The sequence below is a fragment of the Macrobrachium rosenbergii genome, chromosome 6 (genome assembly GCF_040412425.1).
Source record: "Macrobrachium rosenbergii isolate ZJJX-2024 chromosome 6, ASM4041242v1, whole genome shotgun sequence".
Lineage (NCBI taxonomy): Eukaryota > Metazoa > Arthropoda > Malacostraca > Decapoda > Palaemonidae > Macrobrachium > Macrobrachium rosenbergii.
Window position 1 is genome coordinate 29145780 of NC_089746.1, and position 26148 is coordinate 29171927.

General features: G+C 35.6%; 1 protein-coding gene and 1 long non-coding RNA gene across 4 annotated transcripts in view; one reads left to right on the plus strand and one right to left on the minus strand.

The window, feature by feature from the left end:
- LOC136839398 (uncharacterized) overlaps positions 1-26148 on the minus strand; it is a 441312-nt gene that overhangs the window by 405997 nt on the left and 9167 nt on the right. The window lies entirely within an intron of this gene.
- Positions 1498-25591, plus strand: LOC136839397 (trypsin-1-like). The gene is made up of 6 exons (XM_067105391.1): positions 1498-1632; positions 14478-14587; positions 20111-20211; positions 24147-24294; positions 24799-24939; positions 25187-25591. Exons 1-6 carry the CDS (start codon positions 1590-1592, stop codon positions 25448-25450), a joined length of 807 nt encoding a protein of 268 aa, XP_066961492.1. The 5' UTR covers positions 1498-1589; the 3' UTR covers positions 25451-25591.

Sequence of the window (26148 nt, forward strand, 5' to 3'; positions counted from 1 at the left end):
CTCTTTTTTTTTTTTACTGCCTTATCTGTATTAGAGAGTACGAGTACTCTAATTTCAGAACAGTCATAAATCTTTTCACAATTTAAAAGATTTAGAATAATTGGCAATTTTTAAGTTTCATGAAACGTTTAAAAAATTGCCAATTAAAGTAAGACACTAAGTTCAGAGAGTAACATGAAATACTAACATTACTAGAAAATCTATTCACAATTTTAGATTCTATCAAAATTTTACGAGTGTGTACCTAGCATTTTTGCTAATTTAAATTGTCTTTCTTTTTTCTTTACTTGCTTGCTTATTATATATTTGGAAAATACGATTAATAAAAACCTATTCACGCTTGTAAATTTTCATCTAAATAAAAACAAAACTACATATTAAATAAAAAAACATTAACTTGAATGGACATTTTATAGTACCGGCCTGCTGAAATAGGATGCATATTATTGGTACGTAAACTACAGACCGGGATTCGAGAAAAAAATTTGATGAATGGGGTCAGGTCCTCAGGGCACTGACAAGCATCTTGACTTTATCGATCCAATAGGTACTTGATCAACCAACCGGCTGCTGTAAATATATTCCTATTATCCAAATCTATTAAACCCCTTCAATGGGGCATTTTTCCAACCTTTCCTTCCCTCCTATAGATAATTCTCAAGTGATGCCATAGATACCTTGGATGATTAAGTACACGATGTACTGAAATGTAAGATGTAATTAACTGATGCCGACAGAGGCAAAATACAATTTTCATATCATGCTCATTCCACTCCAGTTGTAATCGCCTTATTGCAGACATATGCAATATTCATATCCCATTCATTCATCTCTCATTATTTATTTCTTTTTTGTTTCCACACACCTAAAACAACCGCATGCAAATTTACTCTCTACTGTTTCTTTCGTCTCATCCCGTCTACGATTCTTTTAGCTGATTCGCTCAACAATATCCGAATGTACGAAAAAGTTTAGTTATATCTGCACTTAGGTCACTGCAAATTTCATGCTTCACAATTCTCGTTCTTAATTTTGTATACCAGGTCCAAGTTCCATTTTTTTTATTGATTTTTTAATTATGGATACAAAGTCTGTTAAGTGACGCAGAGACTGCAGCATCCCTACGCCGTGACCCGGTTGCACTATAATTAGTTTTCAAATTCTTATCTGCAGATAAGTGGTTTCAAGTGGCATAACCTGAGTCTAAGCAAGGTGATGCCCTATCGATTTGCACCTTAAAAATTTCGTGCACGATATGAATAATGACGATCATTACTGTTATAAAGGAACTATCATGTAAAAACAAGGCGCAAGACCTTGCAATAAACAACAAAAGACACAGCTCTAAAGCAAGAGACCAAATGGATAATAAACAGGTACTAAAGAGACAAACGTAAACGTACCAACTGTCAATATGAAAAAAAAAAACGTGTGTGCGCGCGCACGTGTGTGGGAAAAAATACTGTTCAAATGAGATAAAGAGTTTAGGAGGTTCATGAGAAAAATAGCCGACAGAAGGCAAGAGAACGTACGTAAATACGACTGAATCCTTTCTCAGTAGCATAAGAGACCTTGGCAGTCTTACCATAATGTGGCGTCTTTGGATCCTCGCTGTTCTCTTAGTTTTCAAAGGTAAGATAAACCTTGGTTACCTTTATCCTTCTTCCTGTTTACATTTCACATTTAAAGACATTTACACGTATAATATCCGTGCAACAGCCTGATTTTATCGCATACGAATATACACACTTTTCCTTATACAAAGTTAGAAATGGACTGTACTTTTTAGTTACGCTGAACAAAATACAACCACCCACCAACACTAACTTATATTTGTGATATAAGAAGAACTGAAAGGGTGAAAAAGTATTGGTACGGTATGTAAGAGTCGTGGAAGGGTTCAGCGTACGTGAAAGGATGGGTCAGTGTTTTGAGATGCTTTGGTCATGTAGAGTACAGACTAGAATTGTTGGGGGGAAAGCCTGAAAAGGATGGACAGACGCTGTGAAAGAGTTTTTGGCGAGGCATAAAAAATAATATATATATATACAGTAATATATATATATATATATGTGTATGTATATATTTATCTATATAATTTTTTTTTTTTTAGGCTTATGTTGATGTTGAGGTCCTGCCTCGTCAGAAACTCTTCCACACCGTCTGTCAATCCTTTTCAGGCTTTCCTCCCAATGCTTCCAATCTGTGCACTCTACATGACCAAAGCATCTCAAAACACTGACCTATCCTTTCACCTACACTAACTCTTCCACCATTCCTACATACCCATACTTTTCCGCCCTTTCAGTTCTTCGTATACCACAAATATTATGTAAACAATACATCTCTACAGTTCTGATATTCTTTCCTTCATTCACATTCAACATCCAACCTTCATTTCCAGTGACGAAAGTAGGGTCAGTCATGTCTCCATACATACCAGCCCTGGCTTCCACAGATTCTCCAAGTTTCCTCCCAGTCTTAAGCGCACATCCTGCTATCATTCTGGTTTCACCTACACTGTTTTACATCTTCTATGGTTTCCATTCTCTGACCGCCATAATAACATTCGCTGCTCCAGCTTCCTGGTTTCTATTTACCCTCATGAGCTTTCTCTTGCTCTTAACTTTGTTTTCTTGCAAAAACTATTTCACTAATCCCTGCAGTTTCTTCTCCCTATCCCCAATCAATGCTGTGTCATAAGCAAACATCAATCATTCCAAACTCCATTCACGCCCCACGTCCTTATTCCACAAGTTTGCGCCTGCATCTACTGTCCTTTCTCTGACTTCTTGCATCACTCATCCATAAAAATACAATACAGACATGGAGACATAACACATCCTTGTTTCGGCCTTATTTTTACACCTAATCAGTCATTCTCCCAGCTACATACTTAACTTTCATTACAAAACCTTATAATCGCTCTCAGGAACTTTATATCTATATCACAAATCCTCCACACCCCCTACATTGTATCTCTGTCAACTTCATCATAAGATTTCTCGAGGCCCATGTATGCCCTGTACACCATTGTCCCTTTGCTTTCAAACTTCTTACATCACTGTTTCATAACAATCAACTGATCCAAACACCCTCAAACTGTTCTTCCCCTATCAAATCTGTGTCACCCTTTAAATTAAACTCCTATCATACACCTTTTCTGGCAAACTCAGTAAAATTGTGGTCCCATAATTCTTAGTCTCCTCAATCACCTTTACCTTTATACACAGGATTAATTATTCCTCTTACCTACAGAACCCTTCCCTCATCCTGACATACCTTACACACACTTGTCAGCCTCTCAACCACATATATACTCCTGTATAACAGCATCCCACTTGTAATCTGATCAAATCCGGGCATATTACCATTTTCAACCTCTCAATTGCCCTCCTAACATCCTCAACAATAGCTTTCACATTCTCAAACTTACCCTTAATCGTTCCACTCTTACAATAATCTGCACCACCTCTCTTAATCTTCCACATTCAACAAATCATAAAAATCATCACTCCTTGACCCAAAACTGCATTCTCTTCACACAGCATCTCTCCCTTTACATCCTACATTCAGAAACCCATCTGCTAATTAAACTACATTTCTGCTTTTAACTCCATGCAGAACTGCTTCTTATTACCAGTGATGCTCTTGGTTCTTCCCCCTTTTTTTAATTACATGAACTCTCTTATCTTTATCACTTTCTTGACCAACTTATCCATCCCTATGTACCAATACACACAATCTTCCCTTCTGTCTGGCAGCTGCATCTCAAATCATTTTTTTTCCTTCATTAAATTTATCATTTCATCATCCATTACTTAAAGTCTTTGTTCCCAAACATTTCCTGAGCCCTAATTTATGACATCCTGGAATTTTCAACATTCTACAAATTATCTTTCAATTTCTGTGGTGTTAACCATAGCCCCTTTCACACCCTCTCTCTCCTAATATGCTCTCCTTTCTGCTAAACTGAACTCACTTGTCTTATCTTACTGCTACAATTTTCATACCTACCTCTACAACTTGCACTGCCGTCTATCGGAACTTTCACTTTAACCTCACAATGACTGGTTATATCTGAACCAGCCATTCCTCTACTCATCTTGCCTTTCCATTTCTGAACTTATAAGAATCTAAAAAAAAGTCTACCCCAACCATTTTCTCTTTCTCAAGTGTACTTGTGCATGCATTTCTTCGAGAGCCATGTATTTTCAGTAAAAACCCTGTCCAAACACATTTCCATAGACTGTCCCTATTTACTCTGGGAACACCATATACATACATACATAAATGTATGTATGTATGTATATGTATATGTGTGTATATGTATGTATGTATGTATGTATATATATATATATATATATATATATATATATATATATATATATATATATATATATATATATATATAACAAATATCACATTCAGTTTTATTAATGTGTACCTTCACGCAAACCTTTTTAAAATCATAGTATCCAAATCTAAATGTAAATTTTCATACTAATGTTAATATGAAATAAGCCCGCAAATTATTAAAGGTACAGTTAAGATTTAAATAGCACAATATATAAAATTAAAACCCAGGGAAATCTAAAAAAAAAAAGTGCAAGATAAAGCTAAGATGGTGAATGGCCCCAGACAACGGAGATAACTCTCATCATCACAGCTGCAAATAAGAAAGCTCATTTTCAGTTCCCATGGATTAGAACTTTCAAAAAAAATCTATAACTAAAGTCCTTCACCTTCAAATAAACTACGCACTTCAGTTTACATAATGGCTAGAACAGACCAGACCTTAGGAAGACAGTCGTCACTGGTGAGAGGAAAGAGAGAAAAAAGAATAATTCTGAGATATAAAGTCGAGTAATTACAACTTCGTAAGAGTGGAGAGCTGTTTAAAAGACAAGAATTATTTTAGCTGCTACCAACTAGGCTCTGCTATGAAAGTCCAGTTGTTCCTAACTTCAAAGCGCCGATAAAGGGTAAAAAATAAATAATAACTAAATTCATCTCATTCTACTACTAGACAGTTCATTTACTCAGAAACTGTTCAGTTTCACTTCATGCTTAACTGTTTCATCTTGATCTCCCTCAACTGTTCACTCAAAAGCTTACCCATCTTAAATAAGATAAGCAAAGATAAACAAAGCCTAAAAGCCAATACTGCTGTTAAAGTTATCAAGTTATCGTTACTGTCATTTACTTCTTGTTCACCGCAGCTTTAAAAATTCTGCACCGAATTTTACACCAGTAAACCTGCCAGTGCTGATTAATATTCCTGAATTTACCGGTATTGCCTTCATCCTGAAATGTTCGCTCTTCTATAGCACTGTTTATTAACGTCAATAACTTCCAGCCTTCGATCACTTCTTTCTACACCTACTGTATATTTCTAAAGCTATGCTACTTAGTGCCATGTAGTAAGACAGTTAACCTCAGCATATCTCATTGTTTTCTGTCAACATTCAACGTATACAATTCATTTCCACAAGGGCGAGTTGTTTCAACAATCCCACCACACGTTCTAAATGGTACCTTAATAGAAACTCTTCCTCTCTTCCAGATCTACTGAAGAATTCGTACGACCTTCCCTGTTTAACTCATTCTGTGATTTACCCACCTTCCTCATCTTACCGTCGTCCATTATAACTTCGATTTCTTTATCATGTCTCTGTGGCATCTTATTCCTATCGCAAATTAACCCTGCGTCATCTGCAAACAACGACCATTCTCAACTTCAACCACAGCTCTTTTTCACAAGTTTGTACCTTCATCTTCTATCCCTTTCCGGACTTTTCACATTATTTTATTAAAAGAAATATTATAAAGCTTTAGAGGCAAAAGCTTACATATCCGAGGATACTTTTACGCTAAACCAGCCATTTCTGGTATATATATTTTAATACAAACTTTTCATTCACCAAAATGTTTCTAATCACTCTAATACACATTACGCCATCTGGCACCTTCACAATGCATCTTCATCAGTCCTTTCCCGGGCTGTAAATTCAGTTTTCTCTTTTTTCTCAAGATACTTACATAATTGTCTTCTTCCCCAACTTTCCCTTTTCCATATCTTCTGTTCTCTGTTATCTGTCACTTTTTCAATCATAATCCTTCCAAACATATTTCCAAGTATAGCAGAAGTTGCTATGCCATTCAGTTCTTTTAACAGCATCTGCAACTTTAAGATACCTACACAACTAACAGCTACTCCATTTACCCATTCTCGACCCAGTTCCTCGTTACACACACTGTACACAAACTGGTCAGCCACTCAGTCCATCAACACCTTAACAAAGCACTCAGCTTGTGATCTCAATGGTTGCTTTGAGATTAGGGACCACCCTTTCAGTTGTTTTCCTTAGACCTGTACTGGATAAAGGTGCTGGAATGCAGGCTCCACCAACCTAGAAAAAAAAATCATGGCGCTATCTTATTTTCTCATTTTAATGTTTTCTTAACATCTACACCTGTAACTCCCACGAATACTAAGTAGTCAACTACTTCTCCTCCCCCCTCCTCGAAGAAGCTTTCATTTAATCCATCACACATATCCTGACAAGCAACCGCACATAAATAAAGAGTAAATTCTCACCTTTTTAATCTTTGTGTTCCATTTAATAAACAGGATGACATGCAACTTTGTAATAAATAATCAAGTACCACAGAGAGAGAGAGAGAGAGAGAGAGAGAGAGAGAGAGAGAGAGAGAGAGAGAGAGAGAGAGAGAGAGAGAGAGAGAGAAAATAAGTATGAATATTCCTGCGTTAACTCCAATTTCAGAAATCTACATTTTCCATATTCATATAGTTCAGGACGCTGAACAGTTTGTATTTTTAACGTAACCAAGAATACATAAAACGACCATATTTCATATATGCATATATAATACATAAAATATATATTATATATATAATTTTATATACTGTATTGTCTTATATATATTATATATATTATATTTTTATATATATATATACATAGATACATATATATATATATATATATATATATATATATATATATATATATATATATATATAGAGAGAGAGAGAGAGAGAGAGAGAGAGAGAGAGAGAGAGAGAGAGAGAGAGAGAAAGGGTTGGACAGATAGCGTGAAAAGGTGTTGGAAAGTAAGTACCTTGATATCTAAATGACGCATGCCATACAGAGGTGAATGTCATGGCTGTGTACGAGGTTTGACGAGTTAGTGATGAGCCCTTGTGCAATGTATAAAACGGTTGATGTTCAGTGTCCGTTACGTTGCTTTGTTTTTGTGAAGTCACCCCTGTAGGAGAAACAGTTATGTTGATAAAATAAAATCATATATATATATATATATATATATATATATATATATATATATATATATATATATATATATGTATATGTATATGTATATATGTGTGTGTGTGTGTTAGTACGCAAGCAACGCCCTAAATCGGAATTCATTATCACTTGATGTTACCCTAAGCCGCCAGAGTCTTCATCTCCATCTCATAATCCACAATTGTTTCAACATTTATTGATATTTATTATTTGAATGACACACAATGGCAAGACAGTGGAAATTCTGATATATTGTTGCATATGAGCTTTATAAATAGAGTATATCAAAAGCTGATTACACCGAACAGAATGCGAGTCTACAAAGGGTTTCATATAAAAACTAAAAAGTTTAAAAGCGTTCATAAACATATTCATTTCCGTGAAAAGCTTGGACTAGTTCCCGTTCTCATATTCAAACATTTTCATTTGCTTTTTATAAAATTCAGTTTAATATACAGCAGCACCCAGTATTTTCGTCAGTGAATCTACTAGTCCAACACTGAATAGAAAAGGCTACGTGATATGGAACAAAATAAGTATGTTTTTAAATCCCTCGTCGTTCATTTAAATGTAGGCTATCTGGACCTCCTAGAATGACTTTTGTTTGGTTTCTCAAATGCTGCCATAAGCTCATCATTGCTCTAAAACCTTCGTTTCTTCATACTCTTTGACCTCATTCGGCAAAGCCCCTTAATTTTTGGCCGTTCTTGTAGCCCTCATGAAGTCAAGTCCACACTGGTTCTGGGCGTTGTTGTAACTTTCAAGAATCCATGCCCGCTGATTTTTTTGAGACCCTCTTGAAGCCAAGCCCACTGATCTGATATTTCTCTGTGTTTCTCATGAAAGAGAATCACACCGATTTTATTACAGTATTGTGCCCTCATGAACGAAAAACCCAGCGATTTTGGACGTTATTGTAGCATTCTTGAAGCTAAGCCCACTCATTTTCTACGTTGTAGTGCATTCAGGAGGCAAAGCCCTCTGCTTGCAGGCTTTGTTAATCCCACCTGATATAAATCCCACAAATACTACGAGATTTTGGTGGCCCTTATGAAGCAAAGCCCTTGAATTTGGGAGCTGATGTGGCTTTCATGGTTGTTTTATCCCTCAAGAATCAATGCCCCATACATTTGGCAGAGCCCACTGACTTTATATTTTGATACTATCGACCTGGAAACCCCACGAAATATAACAGATTTTGCAAGAACGCTTGTAATGTCCCGGCCTGAGACTTGGTGAATTGACGCCAACTAAGTTATATATTTACTGAAAATTTAAATACACAAGTCTTCACTTCACACCAGCGCATAGAGGATCTACAGGCTTTGTTAGGAAAGCCTTCATATGGACAATACTCTGCAATAGTAACAGAAAGAGCATCTATAGGTTGACATTCTTCAACTAAATTAGCTTATTATCCAATGACTGCGTAAATTAAAATTTCCAAAAATATTGGGACAGGAGCAGTATTTTAATTAAAAAATGGAGAAAAATAAACTTATATGATTCATACGCAACACATAAAAAGGCACGCCTCTAAATGCAAATCAATATATTTACCCTAAAGGAATAAAAAAAAAAGATTCCTGTAAATAAACATTTCTTTAAAGGTATGACCCAATATGCGAGCATTTTTATAAATACCAGACATCCTCAGAGCCAAACTATTGTATCGAATCATAAAAAGTGATACTTAAAGACCCCCGTGACGGATCAAGTTTCAGTATTACCACTGAGTGACTGAAAACTAAGATGAAAGTAAGAAGAAACCCACCTTTCATCATTCTTTTTTTTTTTTTTTTGCCGTCGCCAATGATGGCAGGATTATCCTCAAGCTGAAATCCAACCGAAGTGACGGGTTACAAGACTTTCTTTGAATGCACACATAATTGTATGTAATCACAGAACAACATTATTTCATGTTGACATAACTACTGGTCACTTCCAATGTTCAACTTTTTATATAATTACAGAACGTTATTATTTCATGTTAATATAACTACTGGTTACTTCAAATTTCCAGTCGTTTATATCATGACACAACAAGATTACTTCATGTTAATGTTAATACAACATTAATCATAAACAATTTTGTTGTATTTAGTAAAAATTGAAAATTTTTACCTAATCATATTAAATGAAGATTTCGAGTATAATATAAGTAATAGTTTAAAATTTCCATATCACCACAAAGGCATTAAACATGTTTCAAGCGCTAACTATGGGAAACTATATTCATGCGATTGAGTGTCCTGACGGTCTCCACGCCACCGAAATTCAAAATCATTCGAAAACACTTTGCACAAGTCAGACTTAGCACAAAATTTCATTACCGTTTGTGTCATCAACAGTCCTATTATTTACTTCTATTGGGCCCACACATAAAATTTATGTTTTCATTCCTAAGATACCACAAAGAGATATAAAAAAAATACAAAGATTATTATAATCGAAAAAGAATATCTAGAGAGGCGTCTATTTTAATCCGCGTTATTCCCCTGCTACAACGTATATTTGATGTCAAAACGAACAATTCACGTTTTAGAAACTCCACTCTGCCATGCAGCTGCTGCTGACATGGATATAAATATGACTGAACAACAATGCAGAATATTCCAATGCGTGGATAACGTCTAACAAAATATCAAGCGCTCTCTATATGGTGTCTAGTCGAACTGGCTTCATACTAACCTGCCTATTAATTTTCGTATACATTTAGATAGTCCAATTATTGAATCTCTATTAAAACTTTGATTCATCTAAAAGGGCAAAAATCTTAAACTGTTAAATTATCAACTATCAATTTAGATTGATTTTACCAACAGAATGCTCTCAGAAAAGGTTCAGAGGGACTCTGGTCCAGGTCAGTTAGGGCGCAGTGCCCTGTTTATGTTAAGATCTATTCAGAGAAAACGCCAAAGACGCGCATGAGTCCCAGCCACGAAAGACTGTGGGTTACGGGAAGTGGCCGAGTCGTAGCTAGTCAGGTTTTTACGCAGATGGTCTGACTGGTGACAGTCTAAACTGGATTTGATGGTGGTATTTTCCCGTTTTCCGAACAGCCCCAATTAGGGCGTATGAACTCAAGAGGATGTACAACGAAAAGTCGTAAAATTTTTACATCCAGAAATAGCAGAATTGTGGTCGGCGGTGCTTACTACCACTCTCAATAATAAACACAGCATTCAACAAGATTAATAATTAAGAATTTATATATAAACTTGATAATACAGTTTTTATATAAATTTACTATAAAAGAGGAGCTTGACAAAGCTACATTTATGGAGGACTTCCATATCAACATGAGTCAATAATTTACTCAAACAGGATAATCGCAGTAAAGACAATTACAGAAAATTTCAGTCATCCTGTCTAAATACCTCACAAAATTCTGTAGTACTACAATACATATCACAAAAGCTACACACGCAACGCAGGTCCCGAATTCGGAGTATGAATTTCTGTAATAACAATAATACATCCAGAATGAGATTAACAAAACAATGGAAGAGGTTGTCGCTCGTTACAACTCTCGTCCGTTCGGATATTAACGATGCCTGGATCTCTCAATACTGTGAGACATTCAAAATCTAAAGAGTACTGTCAAGGATATATAGCTACTTACTTAACGACGGCTTCTCTCGAATACTGTAAAAACTTCACTGGTAATTCTTAAAATATAGTAAATTGGGAAAAAGCAATGCCATTTACCTGAAAATAAAAAAAATATATTAACTTGCTATCATAAGATTTATACATACATACATACATACTATATATAAATAATATATATATACATATATATATAATGTAAAAAAAAATATATATATATATATATATATATATATATATATATATATATATATATATAATATATATATATATATATATATATATATATATATATATATATATATATATATATATATATATATATATATATATATATATATATATATATATATATATATATAGCTATACACCCTTTTGAGGCTGGGGTAGCAATCTCATCCAAAAATATTTCCTGAAAATTATGGCAAAAACTTGAATATCACCGCCTTTTTTTATATATATACCTGAAAGCAGGTCATCGTATAGAAAATATTATTTTTGGAAAAACTTAATTGTATCGTACTCGACTTTTTCCTTTTACAATTACCGTTTATAAAATATAATCTTTATTCATTTATAGTTATAATTTTTACTGACAATACCAGTTGGTTCTTAGCCACGTAAAATAAATCTAATCCTTCGGGCCAGCCCTAGGAGAGCTGTTAATCAGCTCAGTGGTCTGGTTAAACTAAGATGTACTTACTTACCAGGTATGCGAGGATCAAGGAAAATCATTTAAGGCTAATCTTGATTGACCTCCATACCTCATCTAGCTGACAAATGAAGGGAAATGGTATAACACACTTCTAAAATACCTCAGATAGATTTAGTGATTTTGCACTTCCACTTTGATTCCTGTCCAAAGGCATTACAACGCGAAAAGGAGAAAAGGGAGATAAAACATCAGGAGCAAATGTTTTATGTCCTCACGTATGCCTGAAATTCCACAACTCTTCGCGCGTCATTCCATTTCACTCAAATTTCCATTTTCCCTGATTCCCAGCTACATCAACATCATGAAAGGATATGAAAAATGTGGGCCGTTCACATCATCCATCCCCTCACCAAAAATACATGAAATGCACTCGGATAATTTTACACGGACCGCCGTGCTACATAGATTTAAATATAAAAGTTACTTGGTCTTGAAGACAGTAATCGTTACCATGCCAAAATAAAAAAATATTCAATCAATAGTTATAAAAATAACACAATGTTTTGACAAATATTCCACTGGTCTGTATATCACTGCGTATAATTTCAAACAACTCTATTAAAGAGAAAAATAAAATATCCAACAGCGAAGGTTTTTATAGAAACCCACCTTCCTGTAATGGTGAAATACGAATGATATGAATTCAGAATACGAACAGTTTTCTATACCTGACGGCATTTAAATGAATGCACCTGCCTGTAATACCTAAGAACAACCACGTAATGATGAAATACGACTCATATGAATTCAGAATATAATTTCTCAAATCTGTACAATACTTAAATGAATCAACCTGTCTGTGATACTTAATAATCAAGTAATACAAATATATGAATCGCTCGATTTCCGAATAAGAACAATGTCCTACACCTTAAGATTCCGTATGCATCCACAGCTTGCAACACTTGATAGCGAATCACATAATTGAAAAATACTCAGCATACTTACATGCTTTACAAACGCTCCATGAAGAAAAGGAAGAAGAGGCAAAAAATCAACAAGAACCATTCGCTTTTGTCCTGTAGAGAGTCTCTGCACCGACTGAAATGGATTCTGAAATTTTCACTTTTATTCACGGTTTTTTTTTTTAATCGTATGATGAACATAAAAGGCGAAAAAATTTTGCTCGTTTCGTATTTCTGCTCTGCGAGGAATAATTTCGCTTTGCCTTTATTTTAATTTCGCATCAACCTCCAGCAACTCCGCGGCATTTAAACGGAAAGGAAAACTATTGTTCAAATAAAAGAGTAGAAGTGAAAACAGCACAACAAAAATTCCCACATATCTTTTACAACTGACAACCTGCCAAGAGAACATGAATGCAAACACCGACAATTGTAAATATTACGAAATTATCAAAACTGTACGCTAGATATTTATAATTTTAATAAATAATACACGTGCCTGTGAATACTTTAGTTCTTTCACCATATCTATGATAATGTCATATAACGAATGGTCAACCTCTATGATTTCCTAACTTTTATTGGATAAGATTTCCCCTGAAATCCTATGAAAATCCGAACTGGAAATGAAATCAAGAATTTTTCCTTCATCTCACCAGGTTCCGAACCTGGGTTGCGGTGAAAATTTCGTTCAGAAATGAAAAACCTGATGAAAAACGAATAAGTAAAGGGTCAATACCAGGTCTATGGACAATAACCGTATTCAAAGAAAACATGAGATTCCTTTTTGAATTAAAAGAAAGCTGCTGGTTTCCTTGTTCAGACCCATAAGACTGAGAAAAAAAGGTCTTTGTACTGTGAATAACTCTTAAAAAAGAAGGAAAAACATGCAACATTTTCAGACTGAAAGCCCTGAGAGACTGACGTTGCGGGAGTTCATTTCGAAGCTGACTGCATGCGAGAAAAACTCGAGTAGGACAGGAGTATACCTGATAGCGTGAACCTTTTTCGTGACTCCGGTTACGAAATATTCATTTCTATCTACGTCTCAACACTTACAAGATGCCATATTTAGAATCTAGATGAGATAAGGCATCAGCAAATGAAAGTTGATACGGATGATAACAGATGGCATTATTACACTGAAAAATGGGAAAAAATAATTTCCGAGAATGGTAATTTACTCTGATAACATGTTCAAGAAAGCGAAATCCTCAAGTAGAGATAAAATATAAAGATAAAGTTTTAAAAAATTATTTTAATATTAGATACGACGTGGGATCTGACAATCACCTAATGAAATTCGAGCGTAAACACCAAACCTTTTTCTACAATTAATCGAAGCTCCCATGCACGTTTACCTCATCCTCGAAGTATTTCTGATTAAGATTATAGCCTATATAGATTAGCTGTCAGCTATCAGAGACAACTTTTCCCTTGCTAACTCCGACTCACAAACCGGCCACGTAATGAACATGTTACTGTCCGGCATTCATTAGTGGTCACCTATCCAAATGATGACTAAACTCGACATTGCTTTTTGTGCAAGTCAGAGGCATTAAATAGGTGTTAAATTAAGTTTATATGCATACGTCACTCATACACAAATACATACACACGCTGTATATAAAAACATCCTATCTACAATCAAACTAATTCATTCTGGCCTCATAAATTAAGCAAAAAACAGCCAGACTGACTGATCCGTATACACAGTATAAACCTGGGTTGCACAACAAAGTTCCTCGACATCAAAATTAATGTCTGCTAAAACTAAATATTAAACAACACATGAATAGCCTCATTCACTTTTGGGTATGTGAGCTTACACTAAATCCTCTAGATGTGATGAGGGCGGTATCATAACTGCAAAATCATCAGTACTTATGTAATTTCTTACTTTATATATTACAGGTGGGCAATGCCTGAGCACCAACAGGAACTTGGGTGCCTTTGGATTTCCAGATACGCCAATTAACATCATCGGAGGAGAAGTAGCTGAACATGGAGAATTTCCCTATCAAGTGAGCAGGAGGATACTGAGAGAGAGAGAGAGAGAGAGAGAGAGAGAGAGAGAGAGAGAGAGAGAGAGAGAGAGAGAGAGAGAGAGGGCGTGCTGAACATGGAGAATTTTCTTCATTGAGTAAACAGGCAGAGAGAGAGAGAGAGAGAGAGAGAGAGAGGGGGTGCTGAACATGGAGAATTTTCTTCATTGAGTGAACAGGCAGAGAGAGAGAGAGAGAGAGAGAGAGAGAGAGAGAGAGAGAGAGAGAGAGAGCATCTCTGTGCACACTGATTCATATCTTAGCTATTCCCTGAGATTACTCGCTTAGCTATCAAGAATGAAACTGATATTTATTCTATTTCAATGTTCCCAAACTATAGCGCATAAGTACGGAGGCGGTATTGTACTTGTCTTTATTATATTTCACTACAGTCTACTGTTTACCTTTAGTTTCCTGAGTGAGATAGTGACTCAGCTACCAGTACAAATACTTGATAAGTTATCTCAAATCATGGAAATTTGGGACTCTGTTCCTGATCCGTTTTCCCAGTCATTAAAAACAACCTTTCTTCAACTGAGAGGCAGCTCTCGCTACTTACTTCGTGATTAAACCCCCTTCCCTTTCTTAGTTCTTTTCCATTCTTTTTTCCCTTCGGCCTTTGGCAAAAAAAAAAAAAGTTAATCTGTCCTTCCCATCAGTCAAGACAGAAAAAAGTCGGTTACTTCAATCCAGGTCTTATTTGTCTACAGAAAATAGAATACTTCCATGAACTTGATTTACGTAAGACAATTACTGGATCGATTCTTTTACACCCTTAGGACGGCTGGATCCCGATTCCAAAATGCTAAGATTATTTTCACTTCCCATGCAAACAAGTATGCACCAGTACGCTAAAGAGGCTATGTTACATCATTTCCCCAACTGCAAAGCTGTAAGGATAACACATATCCTGAAAGGGAATGCTTGACATTAGAGAGAACAGAGTGCTGTAAGCACAAAAAAAAAAAAAAAAAAAAAAATAAAATATATATATATATATATATATATATATATATATATATATATATATATATATATATATATATATATATATATATATATATGAAAAACATAAGAAATTAAAAACGAACAAAAACTAAACCTTACATAGTAGGATATTGGGCTTAAGACGGGACACTCAAAAGGTAATTTCACTATTGTCTATTAATTATGCACGAGTCCACGTCTATTAATTATGCATGAGTCCATACCCATTCAAACAAATCTAAGTCCACCCGAAACAAATATCTCAGACCACATCTAATCAAGATATGAACATACTCAACATACAGTACTCAGAATCCAGACAGCATCTAAAAATGCACATAGGCTAAATCCACACCAACCCTAATCACGAAATAACACAATATAATTGGAATCTGGAACACGTCTAATCAGTGGACATATCCCAATATACCCAGAAATATCGAGTCTAACTAATGTACAGAAATAACCCAACATAGCCGAATCTGGACCATGTCTAATACAGACTTAAAAAACCAAAGTACCTGGAATCCAGCCAATGGTTAATCAATGCATACAAATGTCCCTTATATCCAGAATCCAGACTATGTCTGCTTAAAACGTGAGCATTGCAATATAACCCAAATCCAGGCTACAGCAATTAAGACAAGCACTTAATCCAACATAACTGGAATACTGACCATGTCTAATCAAGACACAAATAATCCTGCATACCCAAAATCCGTACCATGTTTTACCACCACAAGTCAATAACCCAACATTCTTAAAACTGGACCACGTCTGAACAAGAAACGTAAATGACCTCACTTATCTGGATTCCAGACCATGTCCAATCAATGTACACAGACATCTTATAAACCTAGAACACGGTCCGTGCCTAAATCGATGCATACAAATATCCCATATGTCTGCTCAGTGTAAATAAAAATTCCATATACCTGGAACATAGACCCTGGACCATGTCTAATCAATACACAAAAATAGCCCACATATCTGGAATATGGATCGCGTCAAATCAATATATGTATATATCACACATACCTAGATGATGGGCCCTAGACCATGTCTAATCGATACCAGCAAATATCCCACATATCTGGAATAGTACCGCGTCTAATCAATATACATCTATATATATCCCACATAACTGGAACATGAACCCTGGGCCATGCCTAATTAGCAAACACAAATACTCTACATACCCGGAATACCAAGAAAACGCACCATGTCTAAACAGTGCAAGCACACATCCAACATATATGGAACATGGACCATGACTGATCAGCGCAAGTAAATGTCCCACATACCTGAAACATGGACCCTGCACTATGTCTACTCAATAAACACAAATATCCCACATAATTGGAACATAGCCCATGCCTAATCAATATACGTACATGCTCCACCAACCTACAAAGACCCTGGACCATTTGCAATCAATGCATCATACCTGGAATACAGACCATGTCTTATCAATGCACGCAAATATCCGTCATACCTGGAATACATATCATCTCTTATCACTACAGGCAAATATCTCACAGACCCGGAATCTGAACCATGCCTAGTCAATGTATGTAAATAACCCAACATACCCGAACTCTGAGTCATGTCAAATCAAGGCACAGCAGTAACCGAACATACCCGGAATATGGACCGCTTCTAATCAATATACATATAAATAATGTTCACACCCAAACCGAGAAAAACCAAATATTAAACAATTTCGAAATACAACGACAACAGTTCAAACCATGTCTCTATAATTAATTTAAATGACTAACCCATTAAAACTAGGAAGAGTAAAAAGCTATGACAAGACTTCAATTACCGAGTCAAAGCTCAAATCGAGCAACTACACACTACCGTTAATGGAAATATGCACCATGAAAGGTAAAAGGTTATGCTTTCACGAATGAAAAAATAAACATTTACCCTTCCTCGTATTCAATTCCCGATTTGACTGTCATTCCCACTCATAATCAAATGGTATCTATGACGTTCCAATACAAATTTCTACTTGAATTTCAACAGCCTTTTTCCCCAAATTACCTTGTTAAAGGATTAAACTTCCTTTCTTCTCAGAGGCACAAATACGTTCGTACAGCCCTACAAATAACAAGTATTTTCATAAGTAACCAAGAACGTTAAGACAAAAGAAACAGGTATGTAAACTTAGAAATGTTTGGAGTAAAACAAAGGAGAAGGGAACTAGTACTTTCCAACAGGACCTTATATATATATAATAAAACTATAGTGAAGGACATTATCTCATCCTCGAGCCTATTGATTACGCTATGGGAATACTTGAAAAAAAAAGCTTTTAGTTATATAAGGAAACCTGTATATCTCTACACAACATTCAAGTAATTATTTTTCGTACTTACTTTCAATTTTTAAAAGGAAATTATTTAGAGAAACCGTCGGTATCGTTTTATTGCATTCAGCTTTACTATAAACAAAGCAGCAATAGAGAACATAGTTCACGTATCTTTAATTTTTCTAATTTTCCGTAATAAAAGAGGCGTTTGATCACTTACACAAGACCCACTAACATATATATCCATTTATATATACTGTATATACATACATACATACATATATATATAATATATATATATAATATACATATAATATATATATATATAATATATATATATATATATATATATATATATATATATATATATATATATATATATATATATATAATATTTTAGAAAAAAATTTAATCTATGGAGCACTTTTTACCAGATGCGTACATAACTGTAATGACCATAATGGCCTTAACTTGGATATGCTTGTTATTACAAAACCTAAGACCCAAAATATTAAGCGTATCGAAAGTGTGAATGAACCAAGAAGTTAAGAGGTCTGCTGGGGTTCTTATAATACACGTACATACAAACACACACATACAAACACAAGTCGTAAGATTTTCATTCCTGGTGAGCTTAAGTTTAATAATAAACGGGACAGCAAGATGACTGGAAAACATCTCTTCTTTTTATTTACACCAACGTTTCGGGAATCCTTTCCCATCATTGATCTTATTATAGCCATGATGATGTGAAATGATTCATGAAACGTTGGTGTAAATAAAAAGAAAAAGTTATTTCCAGTCTTCTCGCTGTCCTGTTTATATCATCATTATGTGTATATATATATATATATATATATATATATATATATATATATATATATATATATATATATATATATGTGTGTGTTATAGTTCTCTATACTGCACTCCCCTATTACACCAATATCTTTTAAAGTAAATTTATGTTGGTCCTAATTTTAAAATATTATTTCGTCACTTGAAGACATTAAATACCCATACTTTCAAAAAAAAAAAAAGATAGGATTGTAAGTTCCTGAATGCTGTTGGCTAATCAGTGAGATTGGAAAATCCGTTCAAAATAATAGCAAGCACCACAATGGCAAGGGAAGCTTTTACCTCTAAAACCATAATCAAAATAAGAGATTTAATGGTGACGACTGTTAAAACCAGAGTTACATCATCTACTCATTACAGAATTCAAGAGGCTGAAAAAGAACGACGCATGAGGATTACAGGCACTCGAAATGAAAATGGCTGGAAAAAGGAGATGTAAACTAAATTGAACGGGGTCACAAATAAAGAATATTCTTGAGAGAGAGAGAGAGAGAGAGAGAGAGAGAGAGAGAGAGAGAGAGAGAGAGAGAGAGAGAGAGAGAGAGAGAGAGAGGAAATGACCGAGAAATAAAATATATGCTGGTTTGGCCAAAGCAAGATTAAATGATTGCTCTGTTTAAGCAACCGATGTCCGAAATGTTTTGGTACTGAATAACTTAGATTGTGACTGAATGTTCTACACTGATGCACGGACACATTCGCTTTACCAATCCACGCTTTTATGATTACTTTCACACCTTGCATTCATACAAAAAAAGTGAAAAACTGAGAAATTTGACCAATTAACGATTTAACAGAAAATTGAGGAATGACGTCAAAGTATGGAAGAATAAATATGGTGCTTGCCTAGTGGCAGAAAACTAATGATCACGAGTATACAAACGGCCACTTCTGAAGATATACACAAAGAAATTTAAAAGAGTACTCTTGTTAGTCTTAAGAGCAATGATGTAGGACCAGAGTCATTACACTATTAACTAGAGGAAAGCATTCGACATTATTTAAAAGAATTTTTATAACGCAAGAGAATAATTTAGCTCAGCCAAATACATGAATAAATGCACGAAAAAAATTACTTTCTTATCTAATAATCTTTTAAGAGTAACAGCAAGTCCTCTGTCTGAAAACTGGTTTCAAACATGGGAGTAACATTACAGCTTTTAATCAACTATAAAAAACTGATAATGAATGTCATCTGCATGCGTGCATTACCTCCAAATCCATTTAATACAGATTGCTATTAAAAACTTGCCCATCCCATTTCTATAATCATGTTAAAATCCACATCGTTAACCTCAAGTTCCATTTGCCTTTGCTTTAAAACAAATATATTTCCACAGGTCTCTGTTCAACACAAGGGAATTTTCGGGCAGATTCACGTCTGTGGAGGCTCCATTCTCAGTGAAATGTACATACTGACTTCTGCAAACTGTATCGAAAGGTAAGTCATAACCAAATCAGTGTACGCATGTATTACAACAACCAAATCAGCGTACGCTTTCATTAGAACATGTAAAATATTCTCATTAATCCATGTTAATTCGGACCAGAGAGAAATGCTCTATCTTCTTTGCATATCGAAATGCACGGATGTGGAGAGAGGGAAATTGTAATACATAAAATTTTCCTAATAATTTGTTTATACTCAGACCAGAGAAGGTATGGTAGCCTATATCCTAATCATAAATCTAAACGGCTGTGGCGGGGACCGGGGAATGTAATAATTAAAAATATACAAAATATTCTCACTAATTTATTCAAATTCAAACCAAAGTTTAATATTATACCCCTGGTAAAACTAAACAGATGTGTGGGTTGGGGAGGGTGGGGGGTGTGAGTGATGAAATAAAATATTGTCATAAACTGAATTTAATTCATGGCATGGAGGATAAGGTATATTTTCATTACAAACTCAAATATCCGTGTGTGTTTGCGCAAGTGTGTTGGTGGGGAATTAAAATTGATGAATATTCCACTGAGATCTCAGTCGATGCAGCTAAAGGTAGAGAAGGAGTATCATTCCAAATACAAAACATTCGTTTGCCTCAGTAAGCGTGGAATTAAATCCACAAAGTATTCCCATTAATTCAGACAAAAGAGTAAGCAGTCCATCCTCATAAATCCAAAAATCCAAATATCTGTGCGTGTGTTCGCATGCGTGTAGGAAAAGAACAAATTACATGTTGATTCACAAATCTACTGATTAGCCTACATCGTGGAGAATTATGCGATTAACTGGAGCTTAATATATTAAGTAATATTGCAATTATGACGTGAAATCAAGGTCTAGGGCATATTCACCGCTCAAAAATAGATAATTACTCATTAGCTTCCGCTGGTTGGACCTGCTTTCGATTACATCAAGATTTAATTTGTAAATGTCATGTCTGTACCTTGAATAATGGGCTGAAATTCCAAGAGCGATAATGCAGAGGGAAGTTTACGAAACCCTAATTCAAACCAGATTATCATTTTCTAAATGTCATACCGACAGTGACTTTTGATTTACTAGAGCATAAAAGAATCTCTCTATCTCTCTCTCTCTCTCTCTCTCTCTCTCTCTCTCTCTCTCATATCTGGGATGAGGGTTTTATTTAAAGCAAACAGTTAAGCTTTCGCTGATCAACCACTCGGATACGCGTGGACCATACGGGTGAAATGTGTGATGTAGTTTTCCAAACAGTGGGTTCAACCTTCCTTGGCTCTGCAGTTAAAAGAATAAGTCAGCAGCAAATTAAAGGAAATGGCCTGCTGATAGAGAAAAAATTATGCATACGTATGTTTGAATATATTATGCTAATGCTAAGTTGAGTTCTGTCACTGCTACACTAAAGGTGTTCATGGACTTCTTGCAAGCCGTGGGCAAGCATACATCTTAACGCTCAGATAAGTTAGATGTTGATGGAAACATGAGAGGGGCACAGTGTTTCCTCACTGAGACGGGGAATGGTATGATCAGAGAAAAAAAAGTCTGACTTACATTTCAGACTTCCCCACTAAATGCATTTTAAATTCCATATTACTTCATCATTTCTGGTTTCCTAAAGTTTTAGACACTTTTAAATAAAAGTCTTGAAATACGAAAGGGAGTGTATAACAGAATAGAACAGAATACAGAATTTAGGCCAGAGGACAAGGGCTGGGCCCTATGAGGTCATTCAGCGCTGAAACGGCAATTGACAGTAAAAAGGTTTGAAAAGTGTATCAGGAGGGGCCAGAGGGATGCTACAAAGAACCTTAAGGCAAGGGAATGTATGAAGCTTTTCTATATCCAGGTTGGAATCCGAGCCCATGCATTTATTATTATTGCTATTGTTACAGTTGTTGTGACTGTTGTAAAGTAGTTTAAGAAGACCAGTGAATCACATTTCTAGACTCTCATAAGACTCGACAGAAAGGCTGTTCTTGAATGAACGTTGAAAACTAAACCACGACAAAGTTCCAGAAGCTGGACAACTAGGAGGGAAGAGACCGAAAAGGAGTGGAATTAGATAAAAGGTGAAGAGCAATGCAACGAGTGGCCGTAAAGAGAGAGACTGAAAAAAAAAATTTTAGTACCGCCTACGGTGAGCCGGGCTGTGCCCACTGTAGGTGGTACCCTATACGGAGTTATTTGGAGGTAAGGAGATTCATAGATAAGAAAATGCAGTTTTCAAAACGCTTAAACCAACAGGACTTTGGAAGGATTAACTAAAACGGTGGGGAACAATGAGACAAAACTTACATGCCCTTGAAAACTTCTGCCACTGTACAACGATCACTATCAAGTCTTGATAACCTAGGAAAGGTACAATTACCTTCAGAATACTGTAATTTACACCACCTGAGAATAGTCATCTGATCTACGGAAATTTCGCTCCATGAATTTTTCAGTCTCGGTTATATTGTTAATGTCGATATCTCCCATTTCAGTTTCTAAATCTCGCTTGCGATCAAACTCTGATAACTGATAACTTACTAATAATTCTTAGGAGCAAAGATAAGCAAAAAAAGGAGTTCAGTTTCTATTATATCGAGAATGCTAATTAAGGCTACATCAACAAACGTTGGATGAAACAGGATACGGCCTATCAGATCCTTCAACATTTTACTCTTCCAACAATGTAACGCCTAATCAGTGAAGAGATTTCGACGTCGGAATTCGAAACAAAAGTGAGGCTTTATTTCGTTAGCAACCGTAACACACACTCACTCTTTCATTCTACACCAACTCCCCCCATCCCCCCGCCCCCCCTTCTCTCTCTCTCTCTCTCGGGAGCAATGGCGCCAATTACGCTCACAACCGAGGGAGCCACGTTCGATCTCTCAACCGGGAGAGGAAAGAAATGGCAAGAGCAAGAGTTCTTCAAAGATCCAGTATGCCTCTGCTGATCTTAGCAGTGGATTATCATCCACGTAGTAGACTGTCGTGGGTCGTAGCAGGCGTGGGGAGATTATATCAAAATAATCGCATGCATTTTCAAGAAGCCCAGTGTATAATATATATATATATAATATATATATATATATATATATATATATATATATATATATATATATATATATATATATATATATATATATATATGAACGTAACGGCCTGGACGAGGGAGTCCTCCCCCAGCTTGGGTTGAACAATCCCCTTCACTCACCGGTGTGAGACCATTGATCAGATACACTCACTTATCTATACTGCATTTGTGTGTGAATCACCGAACTTTTTTTTTAATATAATGGCCACGATGACCACTTAAATTCTAGATTTACTAATATTTTTGGAAACACCTTCCACTGAAAGGTTTGATATCCCAAAGAAAATGAAAATAATTATTCTCCATTCTAATAAGGACTCAAAATTCACACAGGCCTAGAGAACTGAGGTCAACGCTAAACCATTGATCATTTCACTTTAAAGTGCATATATTTGTCGTATTCACATACCGTACACTTCTACTAGAGCCACAATATAATAATAATAATAATAATAATAATCTTTATTTCAGCTCAGGGCCATATACGAGGGGGGGCGGCTGTATAGGCTGAATATAAAGAATCTACTGAAATGTGTATTTAAATGACCATAATAACGTCTCCACTTCTCGATTTCCTACTATTATTGGGTCTGTTTTCCATTGAAAGCCTAGGAACCGGAAGGAAATTAATACATTCTCCTTCCCAGGAGGGGCAGCAATCCACAATGGTTAGAAGACTGAGCCGATGGCGAAGGATAATGAAAGTATGCATCTGCAAGTTTGTTTAACAGGGGAGAGAGAGAGAGAGAGAGAGAGAGAGAGAGAGAGAGAGAGAGAGAGAGAGAGAGAGAGAGAAATCACAATAAACATGTGCAGTTTTGAAAATTATATCTAACGTACACGTTTCCCATCTTTATTTTCAAAGCCTCCCCACAAAAAGCATAAGAGTTATTGCTGGAATGACTTCGTTGGCAAAAGATTTGGATACTAAGCAAGAGAAAACAGCAAGCATCAAAGTCATCCACGAGAACTATAGCTCTGTGACCAGGGATAATGATATCGGTTTGGTAAAGGTAAGTTGAAATCTACCTGTGCACAAAATCCTAGCGTACCTAAGCAGAAGATTATTTTATGTGTTTCAGAATGTTAGTACTTGTTAAAATGGTTTGTTAACAGTACTGTAAATACAAGGAAATTTAGCAAAAATTACACAAAACTGTAACCTTTAACTTTACCAAGTGATACTGGGTCATCATCAAAATGTGTCTGGCTTGACGCTGAAGCATACCAAAATAGGTCAAAATCTCTTATATGCAAGACTAGTTATCAGGCATTCATAAAAAAGTGCACGATCTTGAACTTGACCAAATGACACTGGGTCGGCACCAAATTGTGTTTGACCTGATCCTGAAGTACCTCATGAAATATGAACACAATCTATGAATGTAAACTAATGAAAAAATACAGTCCACGAGGACACATGGATGGATGAAGAGAGACTGTCAGACAGCGATTGCCAATGGGCACCTCATATCTAATTGTCTTCCCTACTTGCTAACTTCTGTATCTTCAAACAGCTGGAAGAAGGACTAATCCTAAACGACCTTGTCCAGTCAATAGAGATTCCAACCGAAGGAGTGCTAGATGGATCAATATGTATCATGACAGGATGGGGTGCAACCACAGCGACTGGCGATAAAGTAGACGATTTACACAAGGTAAGATGAAGTATTCCCCGATGTCAAAAAATAGTGGTCATTTCGTTCCCTGATGGTGAATATCGTTACCCTCTTTCTTTTGGTAATAATTATAGTTTTGTCCTACTACTGGGAAACTAACAAACATTCTGCAAAGCAAGGCTTGTTTGTAACTCTAAATTCCTGATGTATCTGTTGATTCAAATGTTACTTGTAAAATTATAAACTGGTTGCTTTTTACGAACATGACATTCTCCTCCATAACCAGGTCAAAATACCCGTAGTTGACTCAGTCCTGTGCAGAACCTTCTATGGTGAAAGTGCCATTAGTGATGGCATGGTATGCGCAGGGAAAATCACAGGGGGCAGTGGCTCGTGCGAAGGAGACAAAGGAGGACCTCTGCAGTGTGAGGGAGTTCTTCAAGGGATATACTCTTGGGGAAAAGGTTGCGCTGAGCCAGCTTCCCCAGGTGTTTATACTAAAGTGATTCATTATAAGGAATGGATTGAAAATTACATTTACAATCAATAAAGGTAAAATGGCCCATTTCTCGAGCAAAAAGGATTGGGTATAAAAATTAATGTATTTTTTAAAAATTAATGTATTTTTTCAATTAATTTTCACTTTTCTAATGTAAATTAAAAGCTCAATATAATCTATGACTTAAAAAGGCTTTGCTATTCACTTGTCCTTCAAAAGTCGATGGAACTTGAAATTAAAATATTTCCAATTTCATTTTCAAATTTGTAGCACAGGAAAGCTGTTTACATAAACAAATAATAAAAGCCACGCCCTCTATAATTTTTGCACATACACACGTGTATTAACACTGAAGTTTTCATGACTTATAAAAATGTGAACCTCTGATAAAGCCACTGGCATACACAGAATTTAGAAATAATTTCAACGTATTAAACTAGGATATCACAACGGGTATCTTACATTCATTGATATGAATTTTGTAAAAACTGAAGACAACAGATAAGTTATTAGCTAACGTTTAGTACCCTGTTGACGAAATTTCAGCCTTCTAACATATTTTTTTGAGGTGTCAAGATAACATGGTGTACTGCGCATACAATACACTTAAAACCAGAAAGAAACTACAAACTACACTAACCGTATTTGAGAATTTGGCGTATTTCACGGTCAACGAGAAACTAACTACAAGAAATGGTGAACTGCTGCAGATGTATGAGATCTTGGTTTTAAGATTAAGAAAATCCATA